Source organism: Dama dama, chromosome 13 (assembly GCF_033118175.1).
Source record: "Dama dama isolate Ldn47 chromosome 13, ASM3311817v1, whole genome shotgun sequence".
Lineage (NCBI taxonomy): Eukaryota > Metazoa > Chordata > Mammalia > Artiodactyla > Cervidae > Dama > Dama dama.
Window position 1 is genome coordinate 56,148,274 of NC_083693.1, and position 14,841 is coordinate 56,163,114.

The following is a 14,841-nucleotide window of genomic DNA, read 5'->3' on the forward strand; positions in this document are numbered from 1 at the left end:
CTGTATTAGTACCTATTTTTGTAAGGGAAAGGAATCTGAAAAGGATTTTTGCTTCTATGAAAAAAGGCAAAAAGCAAAACTATAATTGCATTCAGTGTTTGTTTTGCAGTGAATAGTTGTAGAGGCACCATGTACCCAAAGGATTAAGCACAGAGGGAGAGACTGCCAAAGCCCTTCCCCGGGAACTACACTCAACATCCCGGCATCAAGCACCCTAGCTTTGAATTGTGTCTGTGAGCATCTGTGTTTTATCTTGATTTATTTTGTGTATCGGTTAGCAGGATGTGTCTTAAGGTAATTGCTTCTTCTTTGCTTTACGCCATTTCAGCTTATAAAAGGTTTCAAAGGAATGCTCTTCTTTCAGATAGCAGGGGAATCCTGTGCTACTAAATACTTAGATAATGCTTACCACATGCCAGACATGGCTCTAAACATTTTGAACATATTTAGTTCTTTTAACAATCATCTCATGTAGATGCATTATCTTCACTTTACAAAAGAAGAAACTGAGGCACAAACAGGTCAAATAATCCGCACAAGTTTAAATTCATGGAAAAGACATGATTTGCACTCAGAAGTTTGGCAGTAGACAACTGTGCCCTGCTTTCAGAAACATTCTCTTGTGATTTACATGACAATAGCAATTCCAGGAGGTGGGCACATCAGACTCAGGCACACGTGGCCATGGGGCTATAAGGGTTTCTGGAAGACAGTATACTACTCCAGTTCCTGTTTCCATTCCTTCTATCACCTTCTGCCGGATGCGTTTTGCTTGCTATTGAATTTGCATCACAATATGTTAATTTCTAGAATAAATTTATCAGTGTTTTTCTGAAAGCAAAAATAATTACGGAAGAATATAAATCGGCAAATGCCCCATAAAATAGAGCAGCCCCTTTATGGCCTAGAGTCTTTTTTTTTTTTTTTTAATTAAAAAAAAAGCTTTTATTACTTTTATCTTATTCAAAAGCAATACACACTCATGGCTGAACAATTAGAAAATCTCTACGTACAAAAGGGAGATGAGACATCCATAGCCCAACTGCTTCATGATAATCACTTTCAATGCCTTAGTAGTCATTGTCCTTTCAGGCCTTTGCAGACATATTCTCAGTTGGGGAATGTGTGTGTGTTTAATGGGCTCATATAGTTTTGAAATAGATTTTTTACACAGCAAAGTTTTGAATATCTTTCTGTGTCTATAAAAATTCATCAGCAATAATAGCTTTAGTGTTTAATTACTGTTCAATTGTATTACATACAGGAAATATATTTAATGTCTCCTTTGCCCCTTCGGGGCTTCAAAGGTGACACTGGTGGTAAAGAACCCACCTGCCAGTGTAGGAGCCTTAGGAGATGCCGGTTTGATCCCTGGGTTGGGAAGATCCCTTGGAGGAGGGCATGGCAACCCACTGCAGTGTTCTTGCCTGGACAATCCCATGGACAGAGGAGCCTGGCGGGCTATAGTCCATGGGGTCGCAAAAGAATTGGACATGACTGAAACAGCTTAGCATGCATGCATGCATGCATTGCCCCATGAAAGATTTTCACTGTTAAAGGTGTGACAGGCTGTTGATCACTGGCAAACTTGGGGCCCAGATGTCAACCATACTTCCAGAACACCTCACTCCTGATCATTCTTCCAAGGGCCTCAATCTCCTTTGGGGCTGTTACTCCTTTGCACCAATGGTTATTTATGTAATATGTTGCTTTTCAACTAGAGTAGGAGCAAAATTCCATTTTGGAATGGGGAAGGGCCCCGGGACTGGGCAGAAAAGGATGCCATGGCTGCTGGGGCATCCACTCTCCATGTTCAGTGACCTGGGTGGAATATCTGTGCTCACAGTTCTCCCAGAGACCCAACTGTTTACTGTTTTGTTTGGTTGGCTTATCTTGAGAGTTGTAAGTCCAGCTTAGAATCTATTAATAAAATATTCACTATCATCCTACCTTCCTGATGACCTGGTACATCAAATGTAGACTCCTGCACACCTCAGGAGCTCTGCCCTGGAACCTGGCCCGCCAGCAGCCCAGCCTGCTTGAGTTTCCACCCCTGGCTCTGTCCTGCCCAGGGAGTAGCCTCATGTACATGAGTAAACACCTCCTGGTCCCCACAACCAAGTTCATTCCTCATCAGCCTTATCTTCCCTCAAACAGTCATCCCTCAGCCTCCCCTCCAGCTTAGAGGTGTGTGTACCTGCCCTGCAATTAGCCACACAGACCCTGGAAGTGGGCTTGGGACCTCTGAGCAGGGAGTCATAGGGACTGCATTCTTTTGGAAGTGCGGTGTCGACTGAATCGTTAATTATCGACACCTGAGTCTTTGTTACCTCACGTGTGAATTTTGCACTATCACTGATGAGAGAGACCTGACGACTGAAAACCAGGATTTTGTTTTTACTCCGAACTGTTATGGTAGACAGTTGCATATCAAGTGTGATTACAGAGGACAATACCAAGCCCACCTGTCCCCCCATGTTCTAGAAGCTGCCCCTCCCCACCCCAGCCCCCTAGCCTGCCTTCCTTCAACCTACTGTCTAATATGCTTATCTGCATACACTTCTGGTCTGAAGCAGATCCTCATTTTCATCTGTTTTGAAGTCGCGGTCGTGAGAAGCCAGCAGCACACCGGCCGCCTCTCGTGGATGAGTGCAGTGGTCCCCATGCTCTTCCCTGGCAGATGGTCCGGAGCACGCATGGTTGTGCCTCACCGCTCAGGAAGGATTTCTTCAAACCCACTGAGAAGAAGAGATGCAGCCTTCAAGTGTTCGCAGTTCTAGCATTGGCTCTCACACAAGTTGAACTCCTGGCCTTCTGCTTCCTTATCTGCTCACAGACGCCTGTGGAACAAGGAGCGCAGCTCCAGAGCTTAAACCTTGCAAGGGCAGTGCTCTGCGGGCAGAACTAGCCTACTTTCCCGGAAAACTCAATGATAATGGTCACTGGGATTCACCAGGTTCAAAGAGAAGTCCAGATGAGATCTAAAGGTGTTCTCTAAGTTATTGTGACTTTAGGAAGTCAAAAGAAAATGAAGGAGGGGTGCAGGGGTGTAACTGAAGCGCGCCTGGCACCGACATCAGCCAAACCACTGCCGTTTCACACGTGCTGCTATAACTGAAGTGTGTTCCTTCACCTTCTCCTCATCTGAGGCTGTTCTTGCATCATCACCTTCCCTGCCCTTTTGATCTAACCTAGGTCAAGTACAACCACCTCTCCAGCACCCTCAGGCCCCTCATCCCTACTTATCTTCTTAGAATTTGTCACTAAATGCAATTACATCATCCATTTGTCCATGTGTTGACTCTCCTGCCTTGCTAGAAATCCACCGGAAACTAGTTCTGTCTTTGCCACTGTATCTCTAATGCCTAGGACAGTGCCTGCTATTCAGTGGGCACTCAATAAATATTTGTTAAATTAATGAATAAATTAGTTAGTTTTGATTAAAAATACAGTATTATTCATACATAATGGAATTCTGATATTAATTTCCAGTTCTTCCTCACTAAGACATGGGGACCAAGAGTGACCACACACAATGTGTGCATGCTAAGTTGCTTCAGTAGTGTCCGACTCTTCGCAACCCCATGGACTTTAGCCCGCCAGGCTCCTGTGTCCATGGGGTTCTCCCGGCAAGAATACTGGAGTGGGTTGCCATGCCCTCCTCCAGGGGATCTTCCCAACCCTGAGACTGAACCCATGTCTCTTTCATCTCCTGCATTGGCAGGCAGATTCTTTACCTCTAGGGCCACCTGGGAAGCCCAGCCCTAGACAATACAATTATATAATTATGTCTGTTTTTTTCTGTAGTCTAAATATTACTTCTATGATTAAAACAACAACAACAACATAGGAAATAGTATCGGAAACCAGTGCTCTGGCTAATTGCATGGTGGTGTTGGTTTAGTCACTAAGTCATGTCCAACTCTTGCGACCCCATTGACTGTAGCCTGCCAGGCTCCTCTGTCTATGGGATTCTCTAGGCAAGACTACTGGAGCGTGTTGCCATTTCCTTCTCCAGAGGATCTTCCCGACCCAGGAATCAAACCCGAGTCTCCTGCATTGCAGGCAGATTCTTTACCAACTAAGAGGGAAGCCCATAGCTAATTGCTTAAGTAGTGAAATTTGAGTTCACCCAGACAGCTGTCAAAGGATGGTGACTTCTGATCAGGCCAGGTGGTCCTACCTTGACTGTGTATTCTTACCTGTCTCTCCTAGCAGGAAAGGAAGAGTCAGGCAGTCACACAGACCTCTTCCTCAAGGTTGAAGCAAAGTGCTATGTCCCTGTATCCCTACCCTCACATTGCCTAGAAAACGGAGTACAGAGGCAGGGCCTGGTGTAGGTGAGGCTGCCTGTCCTTAGGAGGAGGGAGTGAGCAGGCTTCCCTTCCTGGACCACTCCTGCTGGCTCTGAGCTCACCACTCACGCCTGCTCTTCCTGCCTCCAGCAGAAGGCAAAGATGCATGCACCATGTGTGTGTTTTTGAGAGCACACAAAAAAAGACAAGGCCCCACTGTTTCACAAGAGGCAACAGGAAAATCATCATCCAGCTAAGGCAGGTTTGCCGAGATTGGTGATGATCTGAACCACAGACCACTGGGGCTGTTGAGAAGCCTTGGGGCTTCGCTGGGAAATGATGCCTGGGATTTGCTGCTTAGCCCTCTAGCTACAGTTGCACTCTGGTGACTTTCTTATTAGACTGTCATCATGCTAACTGCTTAATGACAGATGGTCCTTAAGTGACATACATCTCTTCTGTGGGTCATGGTGCTGAGTGGTGCTCACCCCTCATAGCCAGCTTGGGCCCATCTGCACGGACAGGTGTATGTAAACACAGTTGCGATGATGCCAGTACAGAGTGTGCTCCAGGAAGCGTTCATTCCCTTTAATCCTCGGTCCCAGCCGGCTCCTTTACCATCGGCCTGGATTACTGGATCCATTACAGGATCCTCGTTTGAGGATCACTGTAGGCTCCAATTGGGAAAAAATATATATATATATTAGTAACGATTTTGACAGAAGCAGAGTTTGAGTTCCTGATAATTACTATTTCACCAAACCAACTGGGACACAGAGCTGCAATTAGAAAGAAACAATCTTCCACATATAATGGCTTTCATGCTGCATGATACTATTAAATAACCATCATTAGCTACTAAAGTACATACTACCCATTTTCCAGAGCCCTTTCTCTGCCAGGAAATTTAAAACCAAGAATGATCAATGAATGAGTCATCAGCATGATCACTGTTGATACAGGACATGCAAATTGAAATTAGAAGATTGAAAAGTATAAGGAATTACTACAGATGGTGATATTACACCGACATTAAAGCTCTTCATACAAGAGACCCAAAGTTCATTTCTTTGTGTCTACAGTTTATGGGTTAGAAAAAAGAAGGTACTATCCACGGAATGCTATCGGGAAAAAAAGAACAAGGAGGTACTGGGCAATTTTCCAGGTACTGTGCTGGGTGTTGTAGATATAAAGATAAATAAAACGTAGCCACTGTTCTGAACAAGCTCACAGATTGGGAAGTGGGGACAGACAAGTACATACACACAAAAATCACAGTACAATGTGATAAACACAGTAATCAAAGTGTTCACCTGGTACTCGACAGCACTGTAGAGTGCGCCTTGTAGGTGAGAACTGAGGTGGGGTAAAAACCTGTCTGCTTAAGAATCTGCAACTTCCTAAATAAGGACTTTCATTCTCCTCTTCTTGAAAGCCATCTTCTTTCTCCTGTCATTTGGAGAAATGTTTAGATCACACAGGCACAGGAAAGATAGTAAGCAAATAAGGGAGAAATGAAAGACAGGTGATTCTCTCAGAGAAAACAAACTTATTCTAAGCTTTTTCAAGCCTTTAGAGATGTAATAAATTAAGGGAGAAGTTTTTAATCAGAACATGAAACATAGGCTGTGTTCTTTACATGTTATAATGATCCAATGACTACAGTAGCATTCTTGTGTCTCTAAGAAACATTTACATCAAATTGAGGTCTGAGAGGAAGGCAGATTCCTAACCAGGCTCCTTCTCTTAATGTAATTTTAAAACAGTTGCAACTCCAAACACATGTTGTTTAGCCCAGAAACATGCTGCCTTTTGCTTGGTTGTTTTTGTTTGTTCCGGGTTAGCTCACAGATACAATGTTAAGAAATATGTGGCTAAAAAGATTTGATAACATGGCATGGCTGGTGTCTATCTCAAACTCTCTTTTTATTAAGTAAAATTCACATGACATAAAATTCATAATCTTAACCATTTTGAAATATACAATTCAATGGTTTTAATACATCCACAACACTGTACAAATGCCACCACTATCTAGTTCCAGAAATTTTCATAACCCCAAAAAGAAATCCCATATCCATGCAGCATTTTGTTTTCCCTTCTCTCTCCCCCTTAACCGCGGCCAACCTGTAAGCTGCTCTGTCTCTCTGGATTTGCCAGTTCTGGATGTTTCATATAAATGGAATCATGCAGTATGTGACTTGTGTCTGGCTTCTTTTACTCTGCATAATATTTTCAAAGTTTGTCTATGTTGTAGCATGTTTTGAAATTTCAAACCTTTTTATGCTAAATGTCTGCTCGGTTGTGTTTAACTCTCTGTGACCCCATGGACTGTATTTCTGCCAGACTCCTCTGTCCATGGGTTTCCCTAGGCAAGAATATTGGAGTGATTTGCCATTTCCTACTTCACATTCCTTTTTATGGATGGATCATAAAAGGATATACCACACTTTTTTTTATCCATTCATCAGTTGATAGATATTGGTATTGTTCATCTTTTTGGCTATTGTGAATAGTCCTGGTGTGAAGATTCATGTACAAGTTTTTGTTCAAATGTCTATTTTCATTTTGGGGGAGTAAATATCTAGGAGTGGAATTGCTGGGTCATATGATGATTCTAAGTTTAACTTTTTGAAGAAAGGAATCATCGAGTATTCTAAAGTTGCTGCATCATTCTTTATGCCCTCCAGCATCATATAAGGGGTCTAACTTCTCCATATGCTTGTCAACATTTGTTATTTTTCTTTTCCTTGAAAAATTATTATAGCCATCCTAGGGGGTGTAAAGTAGCATCTCACTGTCAGCCTCTTTTCATGGATTAAAAGTTCATCATAGAAACAAAAAAGCAGGCTCACATCACATCTCCTTTTCTTTTGTGTATGAGGCGACCACTAAATTGAGAGGTGATTTCCCTAAGATGAACTGCAAAGCAAACATGTAAGATCCTGAACAGTAGAGCTGTGCTTTTTGGGCTCTCATCACCCACTGCCACTGGAGCAGCCATGATCAACACCAAGGGGTCTAGATGATGACTGTTGAAATGTCAGCCGCCTGAGTAATAGCCAGCTGTCTTTAGTCAGTGATCAGCAAAGAGGCATTTAAATCATTATGAGGTTTGGCTTGTTAAAAGCTCTTCTGGGGGAAAAAAACGCCATTAAAAAAAACCAACAAACAACCCAATGAACATTTTTATTTTTTTCTCCATATGTGCTGTATTTTTTAAGGAAAATGAAATAAAATTAACCATGAATTCCACATGCTACTTAAGATAAAGTAGTTTGTTGAGGGAAAGCAATGAGTTAAACAGCTTGGGAAATTTCTTAGGAAAATTTGAATTTCTTCCCAGTACATTTCTCATTAATAATTCAGTGTCCATTGCACACACTCCTGTGAGAGTCTGTCATCTTTTCTTTTATCTCTGATTGCTATCATCAACACACTACAAAAGGTATTCTTTCCCTTTGAGGAGCACTTAGTTTTGAGAACTAAAACATATATGCAAATGATACCTGTATAAAGCGAGGGGAAAACAGAAATTAATACTTTTTTTCCCCTTCCAGTTTCTGCATTCCACACTGTCTGGCACAAATATCCTTGATGAGGAGTTTAGTTTCTGTTTAGATTTTCCTCTCCTTATTGTAAACGTACTGATGGAAGAGATGATGAGACTCACAAGACAGAGGGTGCTTCCTGGTTGAGAGGAAGAACTAGCAAAAACTGGACCCAAAGCTAAATCTTGAAAGAGCCTCCGCAGGACTAGGATGCTGTGGGCCAATTCTCCTAGAAACCCACACCATTCAGACAAGGATTTGAGGGGATCTTGAAAAGAACTGGGGAGTTGGAGTGATTCTATTTTGGACTGGAAGAATTGGAAAGCCCAAGGGAACCCAGATTAGGGATAGTGGGAAGTCCTAACAGATCGTTATAAGTCATGATAACGGAACTGTTTTTCGTTGGTTCGTTTGTTTTTTAACATAGTAACTGTTCAGTTCCTAAATAAAGTCAGCGAGCTTTAGGCGTGCCTGCATCGATTTCTGTCTCTTAAAGGTTTAGGAACGTAAACAGCAGCCGGGGCACACATCCAGGGAGCTCAAAAAAGGTTGAAATCTTAGGTATTTCACGGCAAGTCTTGAAGGTCCGTCCTCCTCCTGTTCCTGGAGTTGGAGACAGGTCCGATCACCTGCACGGCCGGACCCCGACTGGCACCCCTGCCTGCCCAGGCCTTCACACTCTCCTCCCCCGGGGCCCGCCGACTCTGCAGGGTACAAAGTGCAGCAGGGACGCGGGCGGAGCCTCTCCAAGCGGCGCAGCCGTATCTATCCCCAGCGAACACCTAGATGGATTTTCAATACCGCGCCTGGCACGTTTGGACGGGGGAGGGCGGGGAGGGCGCGGGAAGGGGTGGGGGCGCTTAGGCTCCGGCTCCTCCGCTCCCAGCAGCGCGTCCTCCCTTCGGCAGTCGCTGTTGCTCGGCAGACGCAGGGGGCTCTGGGCACTACCAGCTGTGTTAAGAGATTCGCGGTGGGTTTTCTCTGGGCCCCCGAACACTCCCGCCCGCCAAGAGCTGCCTGCAGGGTTGTAAGGCAGAAGCCCCTAACGCAAGGTTGCGGTCCTTCTTCCTCCTCCTCGCGCTCGCGGCTTAGGGTCAGTTTCCGCGACTCTTCAGTCTATCTGAGTGGGCGCCTGTGCTGGGGTCCCGCCCCAGGAAAGGAGAGGGGCCGCACGGAGAACGTCACCGCGCGTACCAGACCGCACAGGCACTTTGCACGGGCCAGCTGCGCGTCGGTCTGGAGGTAGCGCGCCCCGGGTAAGGAATTCCGCAGCGGGTCTGAGGGGAACGGCAGGCGGGGGCGGTGGGGCGGGGGTGTGTGTGCTTAGGGCTTCGGACGATTGGATCGGCGTGGAGTGGGGGGTCCCTCAGGGCGGGGCGACAACTGAGGGAAACTGAGATGAACTCCAGACATCATCTCTGCCTGAGGTCGGCTTCCCGCTTTGCTGTGGCTAGGAGCCCGGTGGGATGGGACAGCATCTACAGCTTTGTTCCCCACCCCACCTCCAGGAAAGCGGAGGCACTCCCCAGGTCTCCCTGAAGGATGGGTAAAGGAGAACCCCGGAAGCAGCTGCTCTAGTCGACTGGAGCTCAAAACTGGGAAGGAAAAATTGGGCGAAGGGTGATAAGCCACCTCTATCGCCTACCTTCCTCTCTTTCTCCGCCCCCCGCCCCGCTCCCTTTTCGTAGCTGCTGACGCGCTGGTGGTGTCTATTAATCATTCGCCAGCCCACAGCCGCGGCAGTTAATGGCAGTACCGCGCGGGGCTCCAGTCTCCCGGCCTCCCCGCTCCACGCTCGCGTGTGCCCAGGCGCCCGGGAGCGGCGAGCGGCTGCGCACCGGCAGCCGCCGGGCGATGCGCTCCGCCGGCAGCGGTGGAGCTGCGCTTCCTGCAGTCGCTGAGCGCTTCCCCCCGGCGCCCGGTGGCGGCGAGCGGCGGGCCGACCGCCGAGGTGCCGAGTGAGGGCGCCAGCGGCGGGGGTCGCCCGGAGAACGCCCTAGCCCCGGCAGCCCCACCGGCCCCCATCAGCTGAGATGTTCCCCAATGGCACCGCCTCCTCTCCCTCCTCTCCTAGCCCCAGCCCAGGCAGCTGCGGCGAAGGCGGCGGCAGCAGGGGCCCCGGGGCCGGCGCCGCAGACGGGATGGAAGAACCGGGGCGAAACGCGTCCCAGAATGGGACCTTGAGTGAGGGCCAGGGCAGCGCCATCCTCATCTCTTTCATCTACTCCGTGGTGTGCCTGGTGGGGCTCTGTGGGAACTCCATGGTCATCTACGTGATCCTGCGCTACGCCAAGATGAAGACGGCCACCAACATCTACATCCTCAACCTGGCCATCGCCGATGAGCTGCTCATGCTCAGCGTGCCCTTCCTGGTCACCTCCACGTTGCTTCGCCACTGGCCCTTCGGCGCGCTGCTCTGCCGCCTCGTGCTCAGCGTGGACGCGGTCAACATGTTCACCAGCATTTACTGTCTGACTGTGCTGAGCGTGGACCGCTACGTGGCCGTGGTGCACCCCATCAAGGCCGCACGCTACCGCCGGCCCACCGTGGCCAAGGTGGTGAATCTGGGCGTGTGGGTGCTGTCGCTGCTCGTCATTCTGCCCATCGTGGTCTTCTCGCGCACGGCGGCCAACAGCGACGGCACGGTGGCCTGCAACATGCTCATGCCCGAGCCGGCGCAGCGCTGGCTGGTGGGCTTCGTGCTGTACACTTTCCTCATGGGCTTCCTGCTGCCCGTCGGGGCCATCTGCCTGTGCTACGTGCTCATCATCGCCAAGATGCGCATGGTGGCCCTCAAGGCCGGCTGGCAGCAGCGCAAGCGCTCGGAGCGCAAGATCACCCTGATGGTGATGATGGTGGTGATGGTGTTTGTCATCTGCTGGATGCCTTTCTATGTGGTGCAGCTGGTCAACGTGTTCGCGGAGCAGGACGACGCCACGGTGAGCCAGCTGTCGGTCATCCTCGGCTACGCCAACAGCTGCGCCAACCCCATCCTCTACGGCTTCCTCTCAGACAACTTCAAGCGCTCTTTCCAGCGCATCCTTTGCCTCAGCTGGATGGACAACGCCGCCGAGGAGCCGGTCGACTACTACGCCACGGCCCTCAAGAGCCGCGCCTACAGCGTGGAGGACTTCCAGCCCGAGAACCTGGAGTCCGGCGGCGTCTTCCGTAATGGCACCTGCACGTCCAGGATCACGACCCTCTGAGCCCCGGGTCCGAGCCGGGGGGGCTTTGCGCCCAGAGAAGGGGAGGATGAGGAGAAAGGGAGGCCGGATGCAAGAGGCGAAAGGATCCCAGGCGTCGGGGTGCGAGAATAAAAGTGGGGCACAGGACACTGTGCGCTTCGGGTGGAGACCCGGGAAAGGCGCGAGACAAACGTGGACCCGGAGCTTTTCTTATAAACTGGGAAGACAAGCGGACCCCCTCTTCCGCTTCTTCCTTCCCTGCGCTTGCATTTCTGCATCCCTCTATGCTTCCCCCGCCCAAGGCAATTTCGGTCTTTCTTTCCGCCCGGTCCTGCTGGTGCAGGTGGTGAACTTACAAACGTCTCCGACTCGGCCCGACCCTCAGCCCCGCCAGCCGTTGTTTCTGTTTAAGCTGAGCCACGGTTACCGCCACAGGTTTCCCTCGGGAAAACCCAGCTCGCCCTCAGCCGCGCCCTGCGGCGCCCCTCGCTCGCCAGGATTCTGCCTGATGCCCCTAGCGGAGCCTGGCCAAGCCTCGCCCTCCTTCTCCTCAGCCCTCTTTTCAGGGAACTCGGACTGGAGAAGGATCTAAGCAGCCGGTCTTTCCCCTCACTCTCGAGTGAAGGAAGGTGCGCGCACCCCATCCCCACGCCTCCCGCCGACTCCCCATCCACCCAGAGCGGAGACAGGTGCTTAGCAAAACAGGTCCCGCGCTTCGAGCACCAGGCATTCTGCGATCCTTATGCAAAGCCCCTCTTTGGAGCAAAAAGGAGCTGAGAACAAGTGACTAGGGGTTTTAAAAAAGATCCCGGGGTTTGGTGGGGGAGGAGGGCTTGTAATGGAAGTCACCCTCCCGCCTGGTTCACAAAGGGCACTTTTGGATTCAAAGATCAAGCGCAGGGGACTTCCGGGGCGCTGGTCTGCCTTAGGCCAGGCGGGACGGGGTGCGCTGGCCCCGGGGGCCGCCCGGGAGCATGGGTGCAGCTCCACTAGGCTTTCTCCCTCACCCTAGCTCCTGGAGGTGCCCATCCAAGAGTCTCAACAGGCACCGGGCGGGGACCTCGGGTGATGCCTTCCCAGTCTCTGCCAACCCCGACCGTCTCACCGCCACCTGCAGGCTAGAGGGGGCGGCCTGCCCGACCCCTGAGGGCTGCTGCCTTTCAAGCGGTGCCTAATAAGTTATTCTCTTGCTTAACATATTTATTTATTTATTTGTGGTGTTTGAAAAATGTGGTCTCTGCTTTCGTTTTCTCTCCTCGCCCTAGCCCAGGGCCTTTTCTTCAGGATATTGGCGGTGGGGCCGGCCCGGAGGTGGCAGGGGACCCCCCCCCCAAGGTCCCCTCAAAACCTCTCCTTTTTTGCTGGGCCCTCTTCTCTGATTCTTTCCTCTAGCCTTTATGTTTTGGCTTGTCGTCAGTGAGGTCTGCAGAGTTGTTCCTACTTTTCTTATGTAGTCTCTTGTTTTAAATAATGTGGTTTAGCCTCCTCCCATGCAGAGTGGAAAGTCCCAGCTTTCAACATCGCCCTATATATGATTTGAATATATATATATTGAATACATATATTCAAATCAAAATAGACTCACATCCTAGATACATTTATCTTGCTCCCTTGTCATGAGTCCATGAAGCTGTTGCCAAACACAGTCACTAACAGTGACAGGTGTGAGACTGGCTAGAAGACTTTTAGATACGAGGGTTCAAACAGCCTGCCCTCAAACTTGGAACTCCACAGCCTGATTCAGACGGACTTTAGTAGGCATTGAGGATGTCCTGGCTTATGTGCCTGCTTCTTCTAGGTTCCAGCATAGGTGATTCTAACATACAATCTAGGTAATACTGGCACTTCTTTTGAAGACATTGAAAGTAAATTAATTTGTGTCTGTGTTTTATCTGACCAACTTCATTGGAAGCCTGAGCAGGGCAAAGACCAATAATTTTACTTCTTTGTATTTCCTGGGTTGCTTTAGGATGCTGGCTTCTACATAGTAGGCATTAAATACATGTTTGTTGGTTGACTGTTTCAGTAAACCAGAGTGTATTACAACACTCAGGAGTTCTCAACATCTGGGGTTCTCAGGTTCCCTCATCAACATGATACACAATGGTTGAAAATCACTATGGAAAGATGTTTTGTGTATATTTGCTTCAAGAACATTGTGCTTTCCTGAAAGCAGTAACCAAGAGTTACAGTGTCCCTTAAAGTTTTATTTAATGAACAAATATGCTTTTGGTCATAAATTTGAAAGTTTAGATCTGTCATTTAAAAATCATGCATATTATTACTCCTTTGGAAAATAGATTTTTAATAGTTAAGGACAGTGAAATTTACAAATAAAAGTCTTGATCATTATCCTCTTCTGAGGACACAAATCTAGTGCTCTTAACCTGTTTCCATTGTAATATTAACTAAATAAATGTATTATGTTGTTGCAAGTTGTGTGACTTTGCAATTTGAATCTTCCTGTTTCAACAGATTACTTCAAGACACACACATATTGGCTTAGTTGCTCTATGTTTCATTTAGATATTAAAAAGTAAGGTTTCTGATTATCTTTGGAATTTTTACCAAGATTGAGGTTATGATTTTACTTATTTTTTAAAGTCTCTTAGTTCTGAGAAAGAACAAAACTGAGTCAGTATGAATAGGAAGCAGTTGCACTCTCTATGGTTTGCTGTGGTTACCAGACTAACTAGATGGTATCACAATCTCTCGACTGTCTGCCCTCATTTATGACCTCAGACTTTGTTGTGGGAGTAAGTAATTGCTAATTTAGATCCCAGGGAAAGGTAATGGAAAGAAGAAAAAGTGATGTCCTAAAGATGTTGCAAAGGGCAATGGGTTAAGGAACTACAAAAAATCAGATCTCAACTTAGAAGAAAGATGTTTTTAAATATTTTTAATTGTGGAAAAGTCACACAATAGAAAACATACTATCTTAACCATATTTAACTGTACATTTGATGACACCAAGTACGTTCATGTTGTTATGCGACTCTCACCATCGTCCATCTCACCTTCCTAAATGGCAATTCTGTCCCCATTAAACACTAACTCCTCATCCCCCCTTCCCACCCACCCCCATCCTCTGGCCCATTGCATCTACTGATGGACTTCGTGACTCTATGAATTTGACTATTCCAGGTACCTTGTGTAAGTGGAATCAAACAGTATTTGTCTCGCCTAATGTATACTGGAGTGCATTTTGAAGATGACCTTAATACATGTCTTACAAACAGATTGGACCCCTCCTTCCCCACCTTCCCCCATGCTATACAGCAAGCCCTCACCAACCATCTACTTCATAGCAATCCCATTCCTGGGCATATACCTGGAGAAAACCATAATTCCAAAAGATACATTCACCCCAATGTCCACTGCAGGACTATTTACAATGCCCAGAACATGGAAGCAACCTAAATGTCCATCAGCAGAGAAATGGATAAAGAAGATGTGGTACATATACACAATGGAATATTACTCAGCCATAAAAAGGAATGAAATTGTGCCATATGCAGACACATGGATGGACCTAGAGATTGTCATACAGAGTGAAGGAAGTAAAAAAGAGAAAACTAGCATATAGTAATGCATCTATATTGAATCTAGAAAAATGGTACAGAAAGACATATTTTGTGCTTTTTTCAGTGATGGCCATTTCCATCCCTGGAAGAATTTAAGAAGGTACTAAAGGAGTTGTTGTTTTTTCTTCTTTTTTTAAACAGATTTTATTTACACAGAAAAATAAGGAAAAAGAAGTATTTTCTAAGCAGTGATTCCAGAACCCAGGTGGGGGGATTGTGGGCTTCA

General features: G+C 47.5%; 1 protein-coding gene across 2 annotated transcripts; it reads left to right on the plus strand.

Annotated features, from left to right (window-relative positions):
• Positions 1–8,756: 8,756 nt before the first annotated feature.
• On the plus strand, positions 8,757–11,052 carry SSTR1 (somatostatin receptor 1). Of its 2 annotated transcripts, XM_061159193.1 has the most exons (2): positions 8,757–9,102; positions 9,921–11,052. In XM_061159193.1, exon 2 carries the CDS (start codon positions 9,988–9,990, stop codon positions 11,050–11,052), a length of 1,065 nt encoding a protein of 354 aa, XP_061015176.1. In that variant the 5' UTR covers positions 8,757–9,102; positions 9,921–9,987. The 2 variants fall into 2 exon arrangements, with proteins under 2 accessions (XP_061015176.1, XP_061015175.1); XM_061159192.1 differs by lacking the exon at positions 8,757–9,102 and having other exon boundaries at positions 9,835–11,052.
• The last annotated feature ends 3,789 nt before the right edge of the window (positions 11,053–14,841 follow it).